The sequence below is a fragment of the Xenopus tropicalis genome, chromosome 3 (genome assembly GCF_000004195.4).
Source record: "Xenopus tropicalis strain Nigerian chromosome 3, UCB_Xtro_10.0, whole genome shotgun sequence".
Taxonomy (NCBI): domain Eukaryota; kingdom Metazoa; phylum Chordata; class Amphibia; order Anura; family Pipidae; genus Xenopus; species Xenopus tropicalis.
In genome coordinates, this window is record NC_030679.2 from 104,003,495 (window position 1) to 104,027,194 (window position 23,700).

The 23,700-nt window shown below is 36.9% G+C and overlaps 1 protein-coding gene across 1 annotated transcript in view; it reads right to left on the reverse strand.

Annotated features, from left to right (window-relative positions):
• Window positions 1-23,700, reverse strand: part of shc4 (SHC (Src homology 2 domain containing) family member 4) — a 54,170-nt gene that overhangs the window by 3,218 nt on the left and 27,252 nt on the right. The window contains exons 3-11 of the mRNA XM_018092663.2: window positions 18,557-18,620; window positions 12,353-12,472; window positions 11,316-11,369; window positions 10,023-10,074; window positions 8,791-8,914; window positions 6,185-6,353; window positions 4,795-4,855; window positions 3,075-3,200; window positions 2,050-2,261 (exon numbers count right to left, since the gene is read on the reverse strand). Of these exons, the coding sequence (XP_017948152.2) occupies window positions 2,050-2,261; window positions 3,075-3,200; window positions 4,795-4,855; window positions 6,185-6,353; window positions 8,791-8,914; window positions 10,023-10,074; window positions 11,316-11,369; window positions 12,353-12,472; window positions 18,557-18,620 (982 nt within the window). The remainder of the gene's footprint in view (window positions 1-2,049; window positions 2,262-3,074; window positions 3,201-4,794; window positions 4,856-6,184; window positions 6,354-8,790; window positions 8,915-10,022; window positions 10,075-11,315; window positions 11,370-12,352; window positions 12,473-18,556; window positions 18,621-23,700) is intronic.

A 23,700-nucleotide genomic window follows, 5' to 3' on the forward strand; every position in this document is an offset into this window, starting at 1 on the left:
GTGCTGTCCAAGTATTTTTGCACATACATCCTAACCCTGCAAAGTCTCCATTTCTAGACCCTCTCTAAATAAGAAATCTTGAAAGATAATTAAGCAATATTGAAGTATGTAAAGATGGATCAGACCTTTTTCTGGGACCACCTCTTGTGCCAATTCCTAGTGGTTTTGGGCCAGTCACATATGTAAACATACCTACAAATCTGACAGCTCCACTATAACACAATAAATATCACTTATTTCTTATAATTTGCTTTTGTGCGTCCTTTCATCATGTGTTTTTAAGCCAGGTCACAAGAAAGTCTACATAAATGCTAAACAGGGCGCACTGTAACTTATGCCACGCACCAATATTGACATGTTTCAGATACAAAATAAATGTAATAGTGAATGTTGCAGGCAGCCACCCCCCAGCAAGTATTTATTAACACTGAAGACAAACATCACCCATGTTACCCATAGCAACCAATCAGCAATTAGATTTGAACAGTAACCTACAAGTTAGAAATCAAAAGTAAAGATCTACTGTATGTACAACATCACCAGTGATGTTTGTCTCCAATGTTAATAAATATGCCCCATAATATGTACTTATTGAGTAATAAAGAATGTATACCTCCCAACATTTTGAAAATGGAAAGAGTGACAAAAAGAAATGTGTAAAGTTTTTGACCACACCCATTTTTGCAACCAGACACCCTAAATACCACTACCATTTGACTAAATTTGGCAGGTTATTTAAAGTTTGAACACATTTCTGAGGGGTTTTTGGGTCTTTTTTATTTGTTTTAACAAATTTTACAGTTTTGTCAAAAAAGCTGAAATTGCCCTTTAAGCTGCGAGTCTCAGTTCCCCCAAGAGACCTGTTTAGCTTATTAGTTACAATTGTATCTCAGTGCAGGTGAAGCTTGTTAACTTTCTGGGCTCTCTGCCAAAAGCTACTTTTTGATTAAACTTGTATCTTTTAAACTTCAGTACTGGAGATCAAAGAGAAATGAGGGACTTTTCAGTAAGAATCTGGGACTGTGGGTTGAGCTGTCAAAAGAGGGACTGTCCTACATCTATTCCATTCAAAAGTTTTCCTGTGTGTGGCTTAAAACTAGAGTTGCACAGGGTAGTTCAAAAGCAACATCTTCTCCTGGTTTCAGTCAGGTGGTTATTGACTGGCATCCTAGAGTCTAAAGTTCTTACAACTGCAGCTGCAGAAAACCAAATAGAAGTGGAATGGCTGGCTTATGCTAGCATGATTTTGGGAAAATATGTATTTAAAAATAAAAGCTACTTTTAAATGCTTTCAAATTCCTTCTACTTTAAGAGGCATGTAATGCTATAGCAAATACTTGCTCTAGACACTATGGGACATATTAAAAATGGAGTTGGTGTTTTTCTCGATTCAAGGAAACACGTGAAAAATTTTGAATATACACACGAGTATTTTCTGAAACTGTAAATAGTCAGGATTTATGAAAGAGAAAAACTGTGAAAAGTCACCAGAAAAACCTTGTCAAGTAAAAACTGGCAAGTTTCTATTGAAGTGGGAATTGTCTCAAGCATCTATATTTAATGATTTATTTTCCCTTTAGCTTATTGCATATTCTTTGCCCCAACCCATAAGAATAATGTCACAGCTTCAGCAGCGATGGTTGAAGGGATGTCAAAGAGTAATGCAGATAAGTAACAGTGGCAGAAGGAAGTACAAATATTATGGATTGCTTTGTAAACACAAACTGAATGCAAGTAAGTTATACTTTCTAGAAATTAATTGTATGCAAATTACATTTTTCCAAATCCGTATTCCATTCCTTTCTTTAGCTTCTAGTGCCCCACCCATATAAGTTTATTTTATTAGGGTTTTTAGGCTACCTCTAATATAGAAAATCTTTCCTTTAGCGTTTCGACTGAAGTAGATAAAGTGGAATAACTTTTGTACAGCAATGAAAATGTCTTAAAATGCTAGGTAGTAATATTAAAGTGATAGCGACATGCTTCAGTAAATACCTAGAATGAGTGAGTGTCACAAACATATATTGACCTGAGCAGTTTGCATATTACCTTGCCGTCTGGGTCCACAAGCAACAGATGCTTTGGATGCCCACCTTGAAGTCCACTTAATACGTACTGACAAGCAGATGTTGTGCTCTCCCGAATTAAGAAATCTCCATCATTAACTAGGAGACTTTCCGCAACCTTTCTGTTCATTTTACCATGATACCACTCCTCATGCTGCAATGAGCTGTACAGAGGCAATTTGGGCTCTTGAATTTCTGTGGTAGAATAAAAGTGCAGAAAACATTTTTAATGGGTTATTAGAACAATGAAACCTTATTTACTCAAATTAAAATAGCAAATATCAATGTAGTAGCCCAACATTTATTTCTAAACATATTTTACCCCAAAAATGTATAACCAGAACAACAGAAAGATACAGTTAAATATTGGCTCATAATCCATGTCATTACAGTAGAAGAGGTGACTATTTGGGGATTGCCACAATTGCAATTGGTAGTTCATCTTTAAATTACCTAGTAGTGTAAACCATGGTATTCTTAGACAATTTGAAGTCAGTCTTAAATTTATATATATATATATATATATACCCGTGTTTATATTTTTTTTTCCCTGCAGCTCTCAATTTAGGGGCAGAGACTGGTATCTGTTTGCAAAAGATTAATTATCCTATATGGCTTGAATAGAAATACAAGCTATAGCACATACAAATTGCAATAAAATTAAAGTCTCACAGCCAATCTTTTTTATTTATTTTTTTACTGGCAAGCAAGTCACAGATTAATAAAAATTAAAGGAGAAGGCTGCAACATAAATAATGATAGAAAAAAAAACAGTTGAAAATAATCTTAGAATAGGTAGCTTGATAACATACTAAAAGTTGATTTAAAAAAGAACTTTCCCTTTAAATATTAAAACCGCTAAAGATTTGTTCATTCCCACAATCCCAAGATACAAAGGAACCTGATAAAAAAATTTCTAAACCGGCTTCAGCATTTGCAAAGAGTTTTTTTCTGCTTCCAAAACCTTATTAAATTACTAAATGCCTTTGTAGAAAATCTGTAACATACTTTCTTTGTTTTTTCCAGATATCTGACTTTTGCTAGGGTTGTCTTGTTTTGGCACTGTGTTTATATAACATGGGTCATCAAACATTCCGCCAACTTGTGGTTTCAGTACTTTGGAAGCTGAGTGATCTGTAGAGAATGATAGGTGTTTATTAGACATCCTTTTAATCCTTTTAAATTTAGCAGTTAACAAGGCAAGAGACTCCAACATTATGTTAGTCTTCTGTCTCCTGCTCTCTCCCACCTGCCCTGAGCCTTTACCCCATAAATTACACTGATATTTGTAATCATTAGTGATGAAGTATTTTCACTACCTATATAATTAGACCTCCATGCTGGTGTTTCATTATTTTTTAAAAATTTGACACACAGCTATGCTCATCTTTACATTTAACTTGACTCATTTACACCGACAATATAATGCAATGGGTAGAGGATCTTGTATTGTAAAAACTTTAGGATAGGAGGGAAAGTTGAGGACGAGTTATTATAACCTATAATTCCATTTACTGTGCAAGCACTGTATTACAGTTTGGATAATTTGAACGTACAATATATAGTTATTATCATGATACTAGGCACAGAACAGTGTCCTAGAAGCATTATATGGTAGTGAAACATGCCTAGAACAATGTACACAAATACAGGAGGAAAAGGGTAAGAAGTAACCAATTTATTGTCTGCCACGCTATATTGTATGGCTGTTGTCCTGTGTGCTATGTGTATTGGGTATTTTACAGTACTGCATAGTACACGCTTATTCTGTTGCTGGCATTTTCTTTTGAGAGTGTGCTACACTGGTGCTGTCATGATAACTTAATATACTGCATTTTTCTTACACCTGCTAAACTCAAACTGTTGCATGTTGTCACAATCATTTGCATTAAAATAGTATAAAAATGTTACTGATATGTTGGTCTCAAAATCAGTAGGAATGTGACAGTATCTCAAGGAATGTATGGTCACAAGGTTCTTTTCCTCCAAAGGTTCCCTAAGTACCTCCAGCTTAGCAGTTCCTACAGTCTTTCACCGTGACATAGCTATATTTCAAGGGAGTAAACCATTCTTATCAATTGCAATGGGCTAGGGTCAGTGTGATCCTTCTTAGGCTGGAGAACTTTTGGAAAGATCACAATGCATTAATCCTAATAAAACATCTCTGTCCCTATCAGAACTGTGACTGTTAGTAACACTAAAGGTGGCCACATACGTGGCGATCGTTCCCACCCTCCACAGACATTCAGGGCTGAATCGTCAGATATGGAGGTAGAAACAATAGGATTTCTACATCCTTCTGCTGATTCAGCCATGAAGGTAGATTTTGCTCAGGTGCCTTTAATGGTGCCCAATCAAAATCTTGTAACCTGCCTGATCGGTGAGTTAACCGATATCCGCAGCCTTTTGCGGTATCGGTTGCCTCGCCAAGTCGCCATACACGCATCGAATATCGTACAAAACGAGGTTTTGTACGATATCATCGGTGCGTGTATGGCCAGCTTTAGGTGCACCTTGGGGGTCCCTGTTTTAGAAAGAGAATCTTGTGGTCATCCATTCTTAGTAATACTGACATAGTGCTATAATTTTGCATAAAGAATGTGTCAGTACAACTTTACCTTAACACTTTAAGCATTGTAACTGGAGCTTGCCCCAGTTTTAAAAAAGGAAAATACTTTTTACATATTTAGCCACATATACATAGAAACTCAACAAAAACAGATCTTACCCATTGTTTTGTGATCCTCTAAACAGTTTTCATAAATGTTGGAACATTCTGGGTAATCCATCTACAAAGAAGAAGTTAAAAATATAACTAATTTTAGATAAATTGTAGACATTAGAAGAGAAGTAGCCATCCTTATTTCAACTCATTGAAGTGTATTCTGCCTCTGTGCTACAAAAATCTTGTTGTTGTTCCTTCACCAGGAGCCATTGCGTTGGCCTGGGTGCAGGCACGTGGAGCAGATTTTGGCACGTAACTGCTTGAGTATGTAGTTACGTGCTGAAATGAGCTTCATTTGCCTGCACCCAGGCCGACAGAATGGCTCCAAGTGTAGGCACATCAATAAGGTTTTTGAAGTGTTTACCCGCAGATCAAGACTCTGTGCCCTTAGGCAGGAGTCGTAATCCTAAAGAGAAGCCATCTTAATGATAAGACATCATTTTCAATAGAGCTGACAATTAACCAGGCTCATAGCTTCTTGGTCCCTGCCAAACAGAATGCGGCAAAGGAAGGGGCTTTGTAGTTGGATAAAATGGATCTCTCAATAAACGGTGGCAAAACAACATAAATATGACCCTTCCAGAATTGCCAAAGGCAGCTTTTTGTCTTCTGTAGTGCCAAGTACATGGAATCTTCCTTTATGTTATTTTGGTTTGTTGACCACTGATGGTCACTGACACTGCTTGTTAACAAACATGTGGAAAAGTACCTCTATGTGCACCCGTTTAAAGCCTTACTTTCAGGATGTGGATTTTATGTGGAGACATCCAACCTAAATGGCATACACTGTTGTCAATGAGATAAATTGTTTTTACTCCTTTCTCATCTAAAAAACATGCTTTAAGGAGAAGGAACAGTTTAATCACTTAAGGGATTGATTATATGACATCTTCTTGCATTTCTCATAGATTCCTTATGGTTGGTCTGGCTGCAGCAAAACAAGAAGACAAGAGACAAGAAAGAAGATGGCGGCACTCACTGGAATACTACTGGCATGTTTTTCATCGTACAGGAACACTGGCAAGGTGTCTGATGTAAGGGATTATTATCCTTAGCAGATGCCTAACAAATTGGCAGCCTCCAATGATTAACCCTTTCTTGTTCTTTAACTTCAATCGATGGGTGATGGGATGTGGCATTTCAAAACCACTCTTTAACCAGGTAGCAAAGACAAAATGCTGCAAATCAATATGTGTGTCGTAAGGGCCCACGAGGCAGATCGCCAGCCTGCATATAAGCACTTATATGCAGTCTAACAATTACGGGGCCCTGCTCTTAAATATATTTGTGGTGTTTAAATATGTAAATTGTGTTTAAGTAAAAGTAACATTTTCGTTAGTGTAGATAATATTTGCTTACAATTGCTTTGTTAGTGTAGATAATATTTGCTTACAATTGCATGATGTTTATCATAAGTAGATATTGACTCCATGGGCTCTGTTTTCATCCTATTGGCCAACACTTCATCAGCTGAAGGCCCTTTTCCAGGTATCTCATTGTAGTACTCGTGGGAGTCCTTGTCTTCATTTTTCTGGGCTAAAATATTAATGTCTAGTTCTGCACTATATAATAGAAAGAAAGAAATTAGCAAGTTTTGGTTGTTGTTGTTGTTGTTGTTAAAAATGTTACTACCAGTAAGTTGTATCATTTCTGTAGTTCTGCATGTACACCCACTTTCTGTTAATTCCTATGGGATTTTTAGAAGTGTAATTTTAGGTGAAAGTTAGCATGGGGCAGGCCAAGCTGACTGGCAACCTAGGCAACCTGGTCAGCTACCTTGCCCTTGCACCCTATGCCACATGCATGTGCTCGCGTGAAGTAGCGCACACATGTGCAGGGATGTTGTGCGGGGGAAGAGGGCAGGTTTGCTCTCTTGGGGAGAGAGCACTTACTAGGGGTAGGCAGGAGAGGTACCTGCCTGGTGCCCCCCCACCATTGTTGCACCCCTAGTTCTGGCCCTGGAGTTCACAATTTGATAAATATATTAAAAAATCCCATGGGAATAAGTAGAAAGTGGGTGATTTTATTTGTTTAGTGAGCGCTAATCTCACTGTTTGATAAATCTGCCCCTATGTGTTGAAACCACCCTCATTCTAACATTTTGATAAATCTACCCCATGTTGTGTGTACTTTACCAAACTTATATAAACATCTCAGGTTTACCTGGTTTACCTGACCATGTTAATCGCAGAAACTGCATTCTGCTACCTCAAGCAAATATGTGACAAATAGATATTTAATTTATGTAAAATATTTGGCCCGGATGCTTCAGTACAACTGTGCATTAGGTACAAGATTGATGAAATTACCATTTTAGCATTTGATTGCATGGTTTATCTGTCAGTGTCTTCCTTGGTTAATGTCAGTGTCATTGTATGTGCATAAGCTGTTTGTGTGTGGAAACTTGCACATCTGGAAGTTTTCATGTAAAAATTCTTATCTTTCTTAATTATAACAATCCATGTCCTCTTAGGATTTCTGCATTTGTCTGTTAGAATCCTTTCAAGATAAAGTCTTTCTTTGAGCAATAAAACAAACGTGGTTTATTTTAATTGGCAAATACACTGACTCTGTTAAAGAATTACCCCCTGGAAAAGTCTGCATTTTATTTGCAATAACTTCGATGGAAGAAAAATATTTCCTTTCTGTTGACTTGTGGATGTTTTACATTTGTAAATACGCTGATATTCCATGTATGATTAATTGCATTTATAGCTTTTAGAAGGTTTGTGGAATAATTTGTCTTTTATTCTTTTAAAAGAAAAAAAAGGAGACAACAAAATTGCAGAACACCAGATGATTTACCATCGCATGGTAAAGCCATATTCCATGACAAAATATATTACATATTGGATGTATTATCTGCTTTATAGATTATGCAAACTGAAAGGCTGTGTACCTGCCAACTAATATGGGGAGATTATCAAAATGAGCACTGCAAAGTTTTAGTAGCCAATGCTTTAACTTTAAAGTTATTTATAAGTTCCCCCAGGTAGGTGCTGCTCCTGCTGGCTAAACAAAATGAGAACTCACAAACCTCATGCTGCTGTAAATTAGGTTTATGTGACACGTGTCAGAATCCACCCCTCTGCTTGAATCAGTGCTCTTCTGTGTCTGCAGTTTTTGGTGGCCTAAATCCGCTCCATGTACCTAAACCCAGGCCATCATAGCAGCTCTGGGTGCAAACACAGAAGAGCACTGATTGAAGTGTAGAGGTGGATTCTAGGCCTGCATTCATCCACAGACTGAGAAGCCTTACAGTTATTAGTATCCTTAGTTATCTAATTGTTATCAATGGGTCCCTGGAATTGTGACTCAAAACAACTGAATGGCCAAGTGTTTGGCACAGCTGATATACAGTATCTGTCACCTTATCATTGCATGTTAGGACTTAAGAAAACATTTATTCTTATGCTGAATTAAGTTGCAATTATAATCACAGAAGCTAGTCTCGAGCATCTCACATCAACTCATATTAGATATACAGATAGCACAAATAATGCCCATGCAATTGTTTATGTGGGAATCACACCTTGGTGTCCCTTCAGACTATTTAAGGAACAGTAACACCAAAAAATGAAAGTGTATAAAAGTAACTAAAATATAATGTGCTGCTGCCCTGCACTGGTAAAAGTTGTGTGTTTACTTCAGAAAGTCTACTATAATTTATATAAATAAGCTGCTATGTGTCCATGGAGGCAGCCATTCAAAGGAGAAAAGGCACAGGCACATAGCAGATAACAGATAAAACACTATTGTATTCTACAGAACTTATCTGTTATCTGCTATGTAACCTGTGCCTTTTCTCCTTTTTTCCAGCTTGAATGGCTGCCCCCGTGGCTACACAGCAGCTTATTATATAAATTATAGTAGTGTTACTGTAGCAAACCAGTTTTACCAGTGCAGGGCAACAGTGCATTATATTTTTATTACTTTAAAGCTCTTTCATTTTTTAGTGTTACTGTTCCTTTAACTTGATTTCTTTTAAACTCATCTTACCTGTCGTTGGTGTCTATCAAAGATGGACTTTTCAAAAACTGCTTAAAACGTAGTTCAAAAGCTTGTCCAATAGCATTTATCACATCTTGAGCCAAGTTGTTTGTGCATTCCATTATGTGACATGCTAAAGCAGGGCAGAAATAACAAAAAAAGGGTATGTAAAATAAATAACTGCAACAAAACTTGTGCAAAGAAAAAAACATAACAGAACATTCCTGCGTGCATTCTCAGAAAAAAATTCCATGCTGCCGAAAATTAAATTGTTGTATTCGTTTTTAATGATGAGTGAATCTGCCCCATTGTGTTTTACTGAAAAATTATTTTCAAACATTTGCGAAATGCCAAAAAAAATTGTGAAACACCGAAAATGACGCACGTCAAAAAAAATTTGTTACGCAGGTAAAAAGTGGTGAAAAGGGTTATGATTACTAGCATATACACAATAATTTTCTCCTCTTATATATAATTTACCTTAAGGTCAACAACCCCCACTACCATCTCTTTTTAACCAATAGTCCCCCTCAGCCGCATTCTGGACTGTGTCTAAAAGTCCAAGGGTCTCCCCTGCTCCCCCATATTTGGTCATGTCTGTCTGGCAGTCATCTGCATTTGGCAGCACTTTTTTTAATATGAGACTGGTAGGAAGAAGCAGGTTGGTGATGTGTAAAGGCCCTTAAGACCTGAATTTTTCACAGACAAGGAGTCAACTTGAATTAGAATACTATTTATTTGATAGACTGGAGAGTTTTTATTTATTCAAACAGTCCATTATATATTTTCTGCTTTAAACTGATTAGGAAATGTCTGACAGCAAGCATGATCTTGTGTTTTGCAAAACAAAAATATTTAAGAAAAACATTTTGTTTAAATGGGAAATGGCCTTTCTGTATTTAGAGCTTTCAGCAAAGCAATTAATATATCCTGTACTTCTATAATAAAGTGAGTTCATCCATCTCCCACCATTAGATGGCAATATGTGTTCAGTTTTGCTAGGACAGTGTTACCAAAGATGATATATATCACTGAAACTAAATGTAAAGGCTTGATAAATAAATATAATTAATTTTAAAGGGTCCAGAAATTCCACAACAGTGTTAAAATGTGCTATATTGCCAGTAAGATTTATTGATTATCCCATACATTTAAACTTCACCACTCAGACATGAAAGAGCTAGTGATGCAAGGGCTGCCATCAGAAATCATGGGGCCCCATACTATTCATTCTAACATACCTCTTTGGTTAACTGGGTCCTTGGCTACATATGCAACATAGTCTGTTGTATCCTAAGAAAAAAATAAAGCAAAATACTTAACAGAAATTTATAAAATATACATATACATATTTACACTATTAACCAAAGTAAATGACTGTTTTAATAATGGTTTGATGAATTGCATGTGTTTCTGTGTAAACAATAAGAATGAATGATATATTTGACCTTTGCAAAATTTAAAGAAAATATATAGATATGGTACCCAGTGTTATATGAAAGAATTGAGATTTTTTTATTGTGTGAGCTAAGATAATAAACACAAGAGGTGCTTGGATAAAATATCAAAAAAGAATGTAGAGTATGAAAGTGAGTTTACGCATAACAGTAAGAATTGTACACAAAAAGGATTTTTGTAAATTAGTGTCACGTCAGAGTTGCGCACTGAATGACATATGTGTGCATTAAGTAGATTGATGCTCTGTTAGTTGGACATTAAATTAAATAGCTGTTTATATTGTGATATTCTGGGCGCAGTTTCCGAAAATATTGAAGAGAATAAAAAGAAGTTATTAGAGATATGGAAGTAAAAGAAATAAAAACCATTTGGCCCTCATTACTATAAGAATACAATCAATTAAATAAATAATTAATAAAAATGTAATATTACACTTTTAAATTATGTACATGCTCAGTCCACTTCACTAATCCATAGTAACTATAAGCAATTTGTTTTTATAGTCATATTGCCAATGTTACTACATTGCATTATGTGTGTTATACAACAGGGAAAGTAAAATTTGCTGTCAGGTGCCACACATTGAATAAATATTGCTAAATTTGGAGCACCAGTATTCTCTTCACCACAAAATCATCAGCCCAGGGTATTGGTCCTGTGACTCTGCCCTGCCTTATCTATTCATTCCACAGTGCTCCCTTTTGTGGCTGTCCAGAAATGCTTTACTGGAATTTGGTGTATACTCAATATAGTAAATTTGTATATGTAGCTATAATGTGCATGCTCATAGTCCGGACTGCTGCATGGGACTGCTGGGAAGTGAATTAAATGCTTACAAGAAAATTATCCCAGACCAGTGTGAGAGGAGGGTTCACGGTTAGTGGTAGTATTAACTGGTGGGTATCTAACAAATTGGCACCCCCTGGACAGTGAATACCACATTCTTTGTCCTTAGCATGGCACAAATATCTAAATATGGTTTTGGATTCAAGCAGTTAAACTGCGATGCTCAACAGTAAGACCATTTACAACATACAAAATTACAAACTAAAAACGATTTATAACAATTTACTTACTGGATCTCCACCAGACGCAAATGAAATTGACTGCATATGATGATTTGCAACTACCTGTATAAATATATAATTATTTAGCAACAAATAAATGTCCATAACAACATATTTTTTCGCAGGGTGAAAGATGCAAACATGCCCCATAGAAAAAATTTCAGGGTGGTTTTTGGCCGCACATCCCAGAAGGCCCAAACCACGCTATTATGCCCCAACCACACCCCATTAAATCCTGACCATACCCCCAGTTTTTCCCTAAATCCAGGGAAAATCCAGTTTTTTTTTTAAATATGATATACATGTACATCTCTTTATGTTCCTGTGTAATAGTTTTACGCAGCCAAATCTAATATAGGCAAAAATAATCATTTTTAAAATGCATTTTATTTCACACCTTGCTCAAAAAGCAGTAATCTTAGTTATGTCTTTGAGCGGTAACATCACAGCTGGTAAAAATGTAGCAGTTTCAGATTACTACAATATTATGAAATGACAAATGAGTTTGTTTTTTGCAAAAAAATTGCTGCTAAAAATCAAAGTAGACTTCTTTCTGAGATTTCTCAAATGGAAGAAATTTAAAAATTGCCATATTTTCAAAGTCTGTCTGGTGTTATTTCCAGTGTTCGCTGGTATAATTTTCAGTGTTTGGCATGCGAGTAACGCGTGTCCCCATTACTTTTGGAGCAGCTCAACTGCAGTAAATGATGCAGGACGCTGAAAGTGCCCTGGAGCTACTCCCTGGTCAGGTGGGACAGCAGTGCCCAATTTGGAACTGAAGGCTGGAAGGGCAGAGTGGTGTCAAGTGCAACTATAGGGAGAGGGGCAAGAAGCAAACTTAACATGAGTTAATAAAAGTGGTTTTTATTTGGAACAAAAGGCAGGAAGGACTGAGTGGCACCAAGTGCAACTATAGAGCGGAGCAAGGACTGCATTCTGATGTGAGTTAATGAAAGTGGTTTTACTTGCAACTGACTGCAGGGAAATTGCGGGGACAGCAACTGCGCTTGCAGAATGAGTGCTGTAGCTTTACTTATTGTGCTTACCTGTTGGGTATCACTGTTTGTCAGAATGAGGCTGTTTGTTGATATGGACAACTGAACATTCATGCCAGAAAACTGTAGGTTGCTCTTCCCCAAAATGGAAGACAAGAATTTAACTGGAGGCTGGAAAAAAAACAACATTTCTATGAGTTTTCTAAACTGTATTTAAAAATAAGTTTTATGAACTCATACAGGATGCACTCACAAAATCTGACGTGTGATGCTTCATCCCTAGACCTATAGCTGGAATGAGCACACACCCTATCCACTATATTGAGTGAGTATAATGGGAAATATGCAACTCAGGGTAGTGGATCAGACTGAGATAATCTGTTTCTATTGGGAACTACAAAGTGCAGATAGCCAGTCTGTATCTGCTTCTCTCTATTGTGGAACCAACATACCTCTTTAGTTATCCTAAGCCTAGCCAAAGCTGAAGGAAGGTGCAATCCCACAGAAAGCAATTAGCCACGACAGATATTAAAGATGCCCTCAACCTAAAAACTTCTTTTACACATTATAAAACTAACAGTCAGACAGATACTACTTTTAATAGTGATACTTTTACAAATAACTTTAAAACCTCTGAAAATGTTAAATTAGTGTATAACAGAAAGTTGTTTAGAATTACGCAGAAATGGGATATTCTTTTAAGGCAAGAGGTTTCTGTGCAGTTTGGTAGTTTGATAATGAGTTTGAGTATGAGATAGATGTACAGGTATGGGACCTATTATTCAAAATGCTTGGGACCTGGGCCTTCCCATAATCGGAGCTTCAGGTTTCATCATACGAGATCCTAGACCTGTAGTAGTAATTACCTCTGTGTTGTAACTTCTGCAACTGGACCTTTCTTATTCCATATACATTAAAGTCAATAGGCATTTTTTCTTTTTGTCATATAAAAAGGCTGCTAGAATAAGTCTTCTCTAGTTCATTCCACAGATAATTAGCTGTAGCACACTAGGCTGTGATCCCTTTTGCTGCCATTGCATTTTGATGAGGACTAATGTTTGCAATTACACAAAAAAAATCCTGTATATCATTTTAAGTTTAGAAACTTGCCAGAGTAATTGGAGGGCCCAGGTGCACATGTGCTGGGCCATTAGCAATGTGTTCATTATACTGACTGCAACCGATTGCTGAGAATCATTGTGTGGACCACAGTACTATTGCCATTTATGAATAAAAAAGACATTTCCTTTTTTCCTATGAGATTACCTTGGCTTCCTACTAATTCAACCTATGGAGGGTGTTGCTTATGTTAAAGGGATTCTGTCATGATTTTTATGGTTTACTTCTAAATTACACTGTTTACATAGCAAATAATTCACTCTACTATTTAAAATGTTATGTAGGTGCCATCGCAGTGCATTGTGCCTAAGTCTGAGCTTTAGAAAGAGCCTGCGCTACACATTAGAATTGCTTTCAGATAACCTATTGTTTCTCCTACACCCATATAACTGTAGGAGTCCCAAGCCAGACTTGGATTTCTTAATATTGAGTGCTATTCTGATATTTACCACAGGTGTTAGGGAGCTGCTGCCTTGCTGCTATCAGTTAAACAACAGTGATTCAGGGGCAGATGTATCAGAAACTCTGGGTTTTTTTTTGTTTCTTTTTTTGAAAAAAACAATATAATGGAATATTTTGTTTGAAATTTCAAATACTTGATTTATTAAAGAAATAAACTGTGACAATTAAAACAAGCTCAGCAAGTTAAATCTGGCTAGTTTCTCTAGAAGTCAATGGGAACTGTCTCTGCAGATTTCAACTAAATGTACAGGTATGGGATCCCTTATCCGGAAACCCGTTATCCAGAAAGCTCCAAATTACGGAAAGCCCGCCTCCCATAGACACCATTTTAATTAAATAATTCAGACTTTTAAAATTGATTTCCTTTTTCTCTGTAATAATAAAACAGTTCCTTGTAATTGATTCCAACTAAGATATAAATAATCATTATGTTAATGATTTTTTTAGTAGACTTAAAGGAGAAGGAAAGGCTAAGTCACTTGGGGGTGCCAAAATGTTAGGCACCCCCAAGTGACTTGAATCGCTTACCTTGTACCCCGGGCTGGTGCCCCTGTTAGGAGAAAACAGCAACAGCCCGGGGTACCTGGAGCGATGCGCTTCCTCCTTCCGGCTTCGTTTCGCTGCGACTACACAATAGGCGCATGCGCAGTAGAGTGAAAAGCCGACTTCTCTGTTAAAGTTCCGCTTTCCACTCTACTGCGCATGCGCGCGCGCATGTGAAGATGGAAGGAGGAAGCGTTCGCTACAGGTACCCCGGGCTGGTGCTGTTCTCTCTGAAGAGGGGCACCAGCCCGGGGTAAAAGGTAGGCTATTCAAGTCACTTGGGGGTGCCTAACATTTTGGCACCCCCAAGTGACTTTGCCTTTCCTTCTCCTTTAAGGTATGGAGATCCAAATTATGGAAAGACCCCTTATCCGGAATAACCTTGGTCCCGAGCATTCTGGATAACGGGTCCTATACCTGTATTTATTTTTTACCCAGTTTATTAAAATAGTCAAGGTTTTTAGCCTCATTAAGAATTAATGGAACAATGTCATTTTTGTTTGCATGAGATTTTTTGTTTTCTCTTAAATATGCTAGTGCTTGAGAATAAAAAAACACAGTAAAAGACTCTGGGTTTTTTCCGGCAATCCTGTTTTTCTCCTTAAACGTGAAAATTAATAAATCTGTCTCCAAATATGAAGTAGGGCATGTCAGTTGTTACCCCCCATATTCAACCCAGCAAACAGAGTCCTCTGTACACATGAATAAAATGGGCAAATACATATTCATTTCATGGACCGGTAACAGCAAAAATAACTATTTATTATTTTTGTGATATTCATATATATATATAATCCCATTCTGTTTCAATGCAGTCATTTTCAGATCATACCTACTGATAATTAGGGTTTAAGTTGCCTATAAATATAAAAGGACTTTTTGATAAAGGTGTCCTGCTAAGCTTATTTATTATATATTATAACATAGTGTTACATTTCCCACCAAATCTCCCCTTCAGTTATTCTTCTGGGTTTGCATATTTCACTTCTAGCTTACTTCATATTTCTTATTTGCTAAATGTACAATAGTCAGTGGCTGGTGTGATTAGAGAACCAGACATCATGCTTGAATGATGGCTTATATGCCAATTTGTCAATTAGAAGACTGCGTAGTTTTCTGTCATGTTTCCTCCCTCATTTTTGTCATTAGGAGGATAATTCCAGTCTAATCAGAGAAAACAAAGAAGCCTGTCAAAAGTGCTGACAGATCACATGTACAGAATATCAAGTTTAATTTTTCTGGAAACTGAAAATATGAGCGAATTGACCTCTGTCGTCCCCCTTCTTTGTTATGGAACTGCAATAAAAGTAGGTTTTTATATACTGATGTTTTGTGAGAATGTAACTCCAGAAGGAAAATGATACTACCCCATACCCCAAAACAAAACTTGTACATTTCAGGCTTTTGTTGGAATAAATCAAAATGGCTGTAGATTTTGGATTAAAATAACATTTTGTTTTTTTATATTTTTAAAATGATGCTACTTATATTAATAAAAAAAGTTTGTCTTTACTGTAAATATCATTCAACAATTATCTGAAAAGTCTACAAACGTACAATACTTGTAACAGCAAAAATAGCAGTAACTTACTAATAAGTATTACTTCCAAAAGTATATTTAAGTGAAAGCAGTGCCAGGCGCCCTAGGAAACCTAGCCAATAACTGCGCCACTGCTGCACTCATTTGTTCAGTGCGCCAAAGAACAAGAGCGCAAACAAGAGCTGTCACAAGAGCCTGGACTAGGGGTAGGTGACAAAAGAGGTACCTAGCGCCCCCCCTCACCATATACCTAAGCAACAGTGCTGATATTATTAAAATAATATCTATGACCTTTATAAAAGTAATTGAGGCCTTATGATTTTATATGGTTATGAAGCTCCTTGGTGACATCTAATATTCTTATAAATTACATTAGGAGGTATGTGTTTTTTGCCAGTTATAAAGGAGTTGGTGGTAAACTTAGGAAACAGCAGAGGTCCTACTCTACCCTTACTATCAGTGGGGCTGTATTAGAGAGGGTAAGTAGTTTAAAGTATTTCGAGGTGGAGAGTGTTTTGACACATAATATTATCGTATGGGTTGGGAATTGCCATACCCAAAGGCCCAGATTTGTGGCGAGGCCACATAGGCCTGGGCCTAGGGCAGCTGTGGCCGCCCCGCCACAGCAAAATTTAGAAATTTTGTTTCCATACGAAGCAATGGGGACCTCTCCCCACTTCTCTGTATGGGAGTTTAAACGTTTGCGCATGCACATTCACGCTTACGCGGGGGGGGGGTAGGGGGGCACCCAGATTACAAATCCGGCACTGCATACCCATTATCTTAATAAACTACATAGGGTGATACTTGTGGCAGAACACTGCACTGGGATAATTCTATCATTACAAGATATTTTTATAAGTAGATGTAGCATTAAAGCATCTAGAATAATTAAAGATGGAACTCATCCTTGTAATTACTTGTTTGATTTATTGAAATCAGAAAAACGTTTTAGGAGTCATAAGGCTAGAACAGAGAGGTTTAGGAGAAGTTTTAACCAACGGGTTTCTTAATCATGATATGTTACTACAGCTTTTTTATTAGCATGTTTAATAGTTTTAAAATATCTGGATATTGATGAATCTATGAATATTTATATCTCTGATGCTACCCTTTGGTTGCTGTGTTTTTGTTAATAATGGCACTTTGCACTTTAGCATTGTGTATATTATATGCACCAGGTACTTAAATTCATGTACAGTGGAATTGTTTTTTTGTGTGGTGGTTAATTTTTGTTTTCACAGTGGGAAATTTAATATGTATTTTTACATTGTATGCACAAGGCACAAATGTATTTTTATTTATTGCCTCAGCAACAGAGATTTCTTTTGTAAAAAAAAATACAGTACTATTTTTTAATTTTTTTAGTATGCACGGTTTTTTGTATCTAAGCACAATTGCACTATTTTATTCTGTACGGTTATGGAACCTCTTATCCAGAATGCTCAGGACCTGGGATTTTCTGAATAAGAAATCTTTCCGTAATTTGGATCTCCATTTCTCAAGTCTGCTAAAAATCATTTAAATATTGAATAAACCCAATAGGATTGTTTTGCCTCCAATAAGGATTAATTCTATCTTAGGATCGTACAGGGTACTGTTTTATAATTAAAGAGAAAAAGGAAATTATTTTCAAAAATTATAATGATTTGCTTATAATTGAGTCTATGGGAGATGGCCTTTCCAATTCGGAACTTTCTGGATAAGAGGTGTTAGATCTGATTTTTGCTTCGTTTCTTAGACCTGAGCTTGCATTGCTCAGAAGATTGGCTCAGATAACCTTTTACCTACATAATATGCCTGGCAGACTTCCATGTCTGGAACATGGTTCTGCAAATGTTCTGCTCATCAGGAAATCATGCCTGATGGTCAGGATGTGGTCCAACGGCTTTAGGTACAGTAGGTAGGGAAGTGAGAATGGCCAAGATATAGTCCTGTTTCACAGGTGACGCTTAATTACTTTATCCAATAAAATAATTGTCTTATCCTGTATATTAATGTGTTAACCAATGAAATTACAAAGGTAATAATACGTAATTACTTATGCTAATGATGTTTATTCAAAGGTATAAAAAATGATGTCACAGGGTAGGTGACACACAAATTTGTAAGAAGCTGATGAATGTTGTACTGCTATTCTATGCTTGGTGCACCGCATCAATAAATTTCCTTTTCTGAGTGAGCATTTTAAAATCTCCTGCTCTGTCATTCCTTGGAAATGACCTTAGACCTTTCACAGGATTCTGGATAATGGATCCCATACCTGTATTAGTTTATTGCTATTTATTTTTATTGTGGTTGTTTATCTAGTTAATAGTTTATCTGTGTGTTCTTTAAACAAGCTTTTATTTTTTCAAATGCAAGCACAAATGCTTTGAGCCGCCTACTCTCTGCTGATACCAGCATGAGTTAGTAATTTGCAATTCTGTGCTGAAAAACAGCATTGCTGAGTTGTTTGCAGCAGGGCAAAACATTTTATTTTAAGGAAGAATAAAAATAACAATACTTAATAAATGATAAATCCTTGTTCTGAAAAGAAAACAGCATAAAAAGATTTTTATTTTAGTTACCATTTAAATCTTGACAGTTACCTTTCTTTTCTTTGTGGCTCCTTTTGCACCCGGCACTGCTTCACAAAGGCGACTTATTGCTTCCCTGCAGAAAATAAAAACAGAAGAACACTGTATGCTTCTCTGAAAACATAAGACAGAGGATTTATTGTCACCAAATCAAATGCAGCCTGCTAATTAAATTAGGTTAATATTCGTTGTCGCTAGAGAAAGGTCACTAAGCCTGGATAGTTATCTTTATGGTGACATTGATTTAGCATTGCTAACAGGGACATTATTTGCTGAATATATTTACTAGGTAGCTGGCACAATAGCCTATAGCCCATTTTTTTTTTAAATGGGCATATACATAGGGTCCTCCATATATCGGCACTCACCACTCATATGAATAATGGCCAGGTGCTGATCCCCCAAAAAAATGCATCAACTCCAAAGAGAGCACACATGGCACAGGAATCAGTGGAACAAAAGGTTCTTTATTTGGACAATATACATATATGTATATTCAAACAACCTAGTAAATATAATTATTTTTTACATATAAGGGTTCATGTACAAGTGCAGTTGCAGTGCCTGCAATTTCCCCACAGTCAAAATGTGCTCCTTGCACTTCCGTCTAGTTTTGCTGGGTGCCTCCATCCTTCCAGACTTTTTTTCTGGATCTTGCGATGCTGTGTCTACTGATGCACAATAACCTTTGAGTTACCACCACTGCCTGACCAGGCAGTAGCTCCAGGATTGACCTTACACCCAATATTAATAGTGCAGCACACTTGCGCCCAAGAAATAGGACAGAGGCAGCACTTGCAAGGTGAAAACTGGAAAAGACACCAGGCAGATGTCCGTGAAATTACGAATTTCTGATTTGCTTTAAAATGCACGCAGTTGCAGTGATTTTGCTGAACTGGATATGATTTTGGTAGACGCTGCACAATTGCATCAAGAACATTGGCCCATTGCAGAATTCTGGGAAAAAAGCTGCATTGTAGAAAAAAACATGCCATTGTGCTCAATATTGCAGTTTGCTAACTGCACTTGAGGACAAACATGTGCCCTATTAAATAATTCTGTCAGGGTTAAAAAAAATGGTTTACAGAAAGAGTGACTTTATGCTGAAGTTGTAGGGTGTTTTATAAGGCAATTTAAACAAAAAGGGTGAAATGGTTAATATAGCCATAAAATTCACTCCCTTACCCACATCTTCACTGTTTGTCTGCATGACCTGTACCCAGAAAAATCCAATTTAAACAATTCTATCCATAAAGATTTTTTGGATTTATCAACAACTGAGTTAAAGGAGAACAGTGCAATGCGCTGTGGGTTATGTAGTTCCTGCATGCTGTCTGTAAGCTGTGAAGAAGTTGTTACCATTTGTAACATTGATGTTTTAGTCCCTCTTCCCCTGCCAGGATTTCAAATGATGCAGAAAGAGAAGAACTGTTGGATATCAGCATATACAATTGTTTGTATTTATACTTTTTGAAGGGACAGATTACAGTGATAGGTATATTAGGGGTTTCTGTGTGTTTGTGGGGCTCTTTAACACATTTTGATCCGGAAGCCAGAGGTCTACTTTAATCTGTTTGAATTAGATTAATTTTGAATGAATAAATAAGCTACTATACCTACTATAGGATCAGACAAGTTATCTGTAATAGCAAATCCCTGTAGTCTATGGACAATGATAAACAATGATTGTGATCAGTGCTGATGGAACAGAATTAATAGAACATTTTAATTGATGTCCACGTTGTTTCGAACTATGATAAATCTTTGCAACAATGTCACATGCATTAATACTTTTAACAATGACTTAACAATTATGAAATGTTTTATAAAATTTACAGGAGCTCACATTGAAAAATTGCAGAAATTGTTCAATTAGCAACCATTATACAGTAATTTTGCATGAGATGTCAACAACTGCTAAAAAAAAAATAAACTTATACCAGCTTAAACCTGCCGAGATGCCATAGGAGTGTGCAATAATGCGATAGCCAATATCTATCAAAACTGCAATTCACAACCTTTCGTGCAGTTTTTTCTGTGACCTACATTAGGGATCCCCAACCTTTCTACTCAAGAGCCACAGTCAAATGTAAAAAGACTTGGAGAGCAACACAAGCATCATACAAGTTCATGGAGGAGCCAAATAAGGGCTAAGATTGGCTATTAGGCAGCCTCTATGCACCCTATCAGCTTACAGGAGGCTTTATTTGGTAGTAAATCTTGTTTTTATTCAACCAAAACTTACCACCAAGTCAGGAATTCACAAATAACTACCTGGTTTGGGGGCACTGAGAGCAACATCCAAGGGGTTGACGAGCAACATGTTACTCACGAGCCACTGGTTGGGGATTACTGCCTTACATGATATTGATTAACCTATTTAAGATTTTTCATAAAATTTATAAAACCACAGAAAAAGTAGCAATGGAAATGAACTTTAATTTCTGCAAAAGTGGCCAAAGTTTGGTACTAACATCTAATTTTTTGTAAAAAAAAAAATAAAAAATAGTTTTTAAAGGCAAACTGAGTGCTGTCAATTTTTCTTGTGTACTAATATTGGCTTTTTATTGTTCCTAGCAGCTGGTCAGCTCCAGAATGTGGGTTAGACTGAGCGCTGGCACAAGGGTGCTTCTGGCAGCTGTTCATATATATATATATACATATATACAGATGTAAAGATATAAGGTATTGCACTCAACAGGACTTGCTATCAAATAAAAAAAAATGATTTAAAGTTTTAAAACACTTTTATTTAAAGGAACTGTTCAGAGTAAAAATAAAACTGGGTAAAATGGATAAACTGCGCAAAATAGATAATATTTGTAATATAGTTATGCTGGAGTGTAAACTATAAAGGCTGGAGTGAGCAGATATCTAACATAATAGCCAGAACACTACTTCTTGCTTTTAGCTCTCTAACCTCTTAGTTAGTCAGTGACTTTAGGGGGGCCACATGGGACTTAACTGTTCAGTTAGTTTGTGAGCACGCAGATCAGATTCAAATGCAAACAAACTGAACAGTTATGTCCCATATGGCCCCCCTCAAGTCTCTGATTGGTTACTGGACTGCTAACAGCTTAGAGAGCTACAAAGGAGGAAGTAGAGTTCTGGCTATTATGTTAAACAACTGCTCACTCCAGCCTTTATAGATTACATTTTTGCCCAGCTAACTATATTGAAAAGATTTTTTATTTTGCTCATTTTAATTTTTACACTGAACTGTTCCTTTTTTGTTTCAGTCACTCAGTGTGCCCTTTTTGAGGGAAACAATGAAACATTTCATTTCATTGTTTAATCCCCTTGAAAAAGACACATTGAGTGACCAAAATGTTGGGCTTGAAGGGAATGGAAAGGCAAAGTCACTTGGGGGTGCCAAAATGTTTAATCGCCTACCTTTTACCCCAGGCTGGTGCCCCTGTTCGGAGAGAACAGCACCAGCCTGGGGTAGCAGCGAGCGCTTCCTCCTTCCTTTATCGCTCGCGCGCACATGCGCAGTAGAGTGAAAAGCCGAACTTTAACAGAGAAGTCGGCGTTTCACTCTACTGCGCATGCGCCTGACTCACAGTCACAGCTTAACGAAGCAGGAAGGAGGAAGCACATTGCCCCAGGTACCCCGGGCTGGTGCTGTTTTCTCCTAACAGGGGCACCAGCCCGGGGTACAAGGTAAGCGATTTAAGTCACTTGGGGGTGCCTAACATTTTGGCACCCCCAAGTGACTTTGCCTTTCCTTGTCCTTTAAAATAAAAGCTTTTTGATTTGATATCAAGTCCTGTTGAGTGCCATACCTTGTATTTTTATGTTTCCTGTTATTTGCACCCAGGCGATTTATTTATTTTTGAATTGAGTGCCCTTTCCAGTGGATTTTATATGTATGTATCTATCTATCTGTCTGTCTGTCTTTCTGTCTGTCTGTCTGTCTGTCTATCATCTATCTATATGTATGTATATATATATTCACATTTATAAATATAAGATCAGACAGTGGCACATTAGCTTTTTTGAAGTTTCTTTTCTCTTGCACAGTGAAAGTGATGTTTTCTCTCTGGAGCCCACAACAATCTAACACACAAAAAACTACAATGGATTTACAGCATGAACCTAAATAACATTTATTTTACTGTATATCTTCCAGTCTTTTAAATAGTTTTCATTCATATTCGGTAATTTCAGTCTCAGACTACTTGACAACATATCCAAGTTACCCAAGGGTAAACAGTGTTGCTAATTTATTATGTATTACATTCTCCTACATGCCAGTGATAGAATTCAATGGTGACCAAGCAATTTAAGGATGACTAAGAGAGCACTTGTTCTCTAATAATGGGAAGATGCTGAATGGCTTCATTTCAGATTTTATTGTGTAACTTTATATTCCTGGGTTTTTTTTTTTAAATCCATGTTGTGTCCTCTTCTTTACCCACTCAATAAGGATAATAGCCCACTCTTTGTCCATTGTAACTTTTGGAGGAAAGAAAGATGATATAAGAAGTAAAGAATGTTATCGAAAATTGCTCTTAAGCACAAAAAAGCTCTGCATCACCAAGGAACAGAAAGCAGCATTGTCTGAACACACTGGAAACAGCTCTGAACAAGGATACTTATTCAAAAAATATCTATTCAACATCAAATTCAGCATACAGTATAAAGAGACGTTATTGTTTAGTGTGAGAGCAAGAGCATGGGGTAAAACGTATCTGTGTGAACATTGCCCCATTTCTTTATGGGTTTTGCCGGTCATTTCGTGCAAGGGCAGGTCTTAAACCAAAACTCTAAACAATCTGCTGAATGTTGGACGAATCATTCCTTTTGATATATTATTGAAACACTTTACAGTTATTATAGTGGGAACCTGTATTTAAGGGTTTATAATATTCACCAAACTACTAGTAACTTTCCAGACTGTAATGCTGCTTTGAAGTAGATCACAAACACACACATGACAAGGACATACTGTAGCAGGAGGGAGACTACCCCTGTATGTAAAAAAGGCACTACGTTTGCCCAGGAGCAGTAAACCATAGAAACCAATAAGATGTTGCTTTGAAACAGGTGACCAGTAAATTCTACCTGTTTATTGGTTGCTATGGGTTTCTGCTCCTGGGCAACATTGGTCTGTCCCTTCAGAGCGTCTCATAATTAGAGAGCTAGAGCGAACA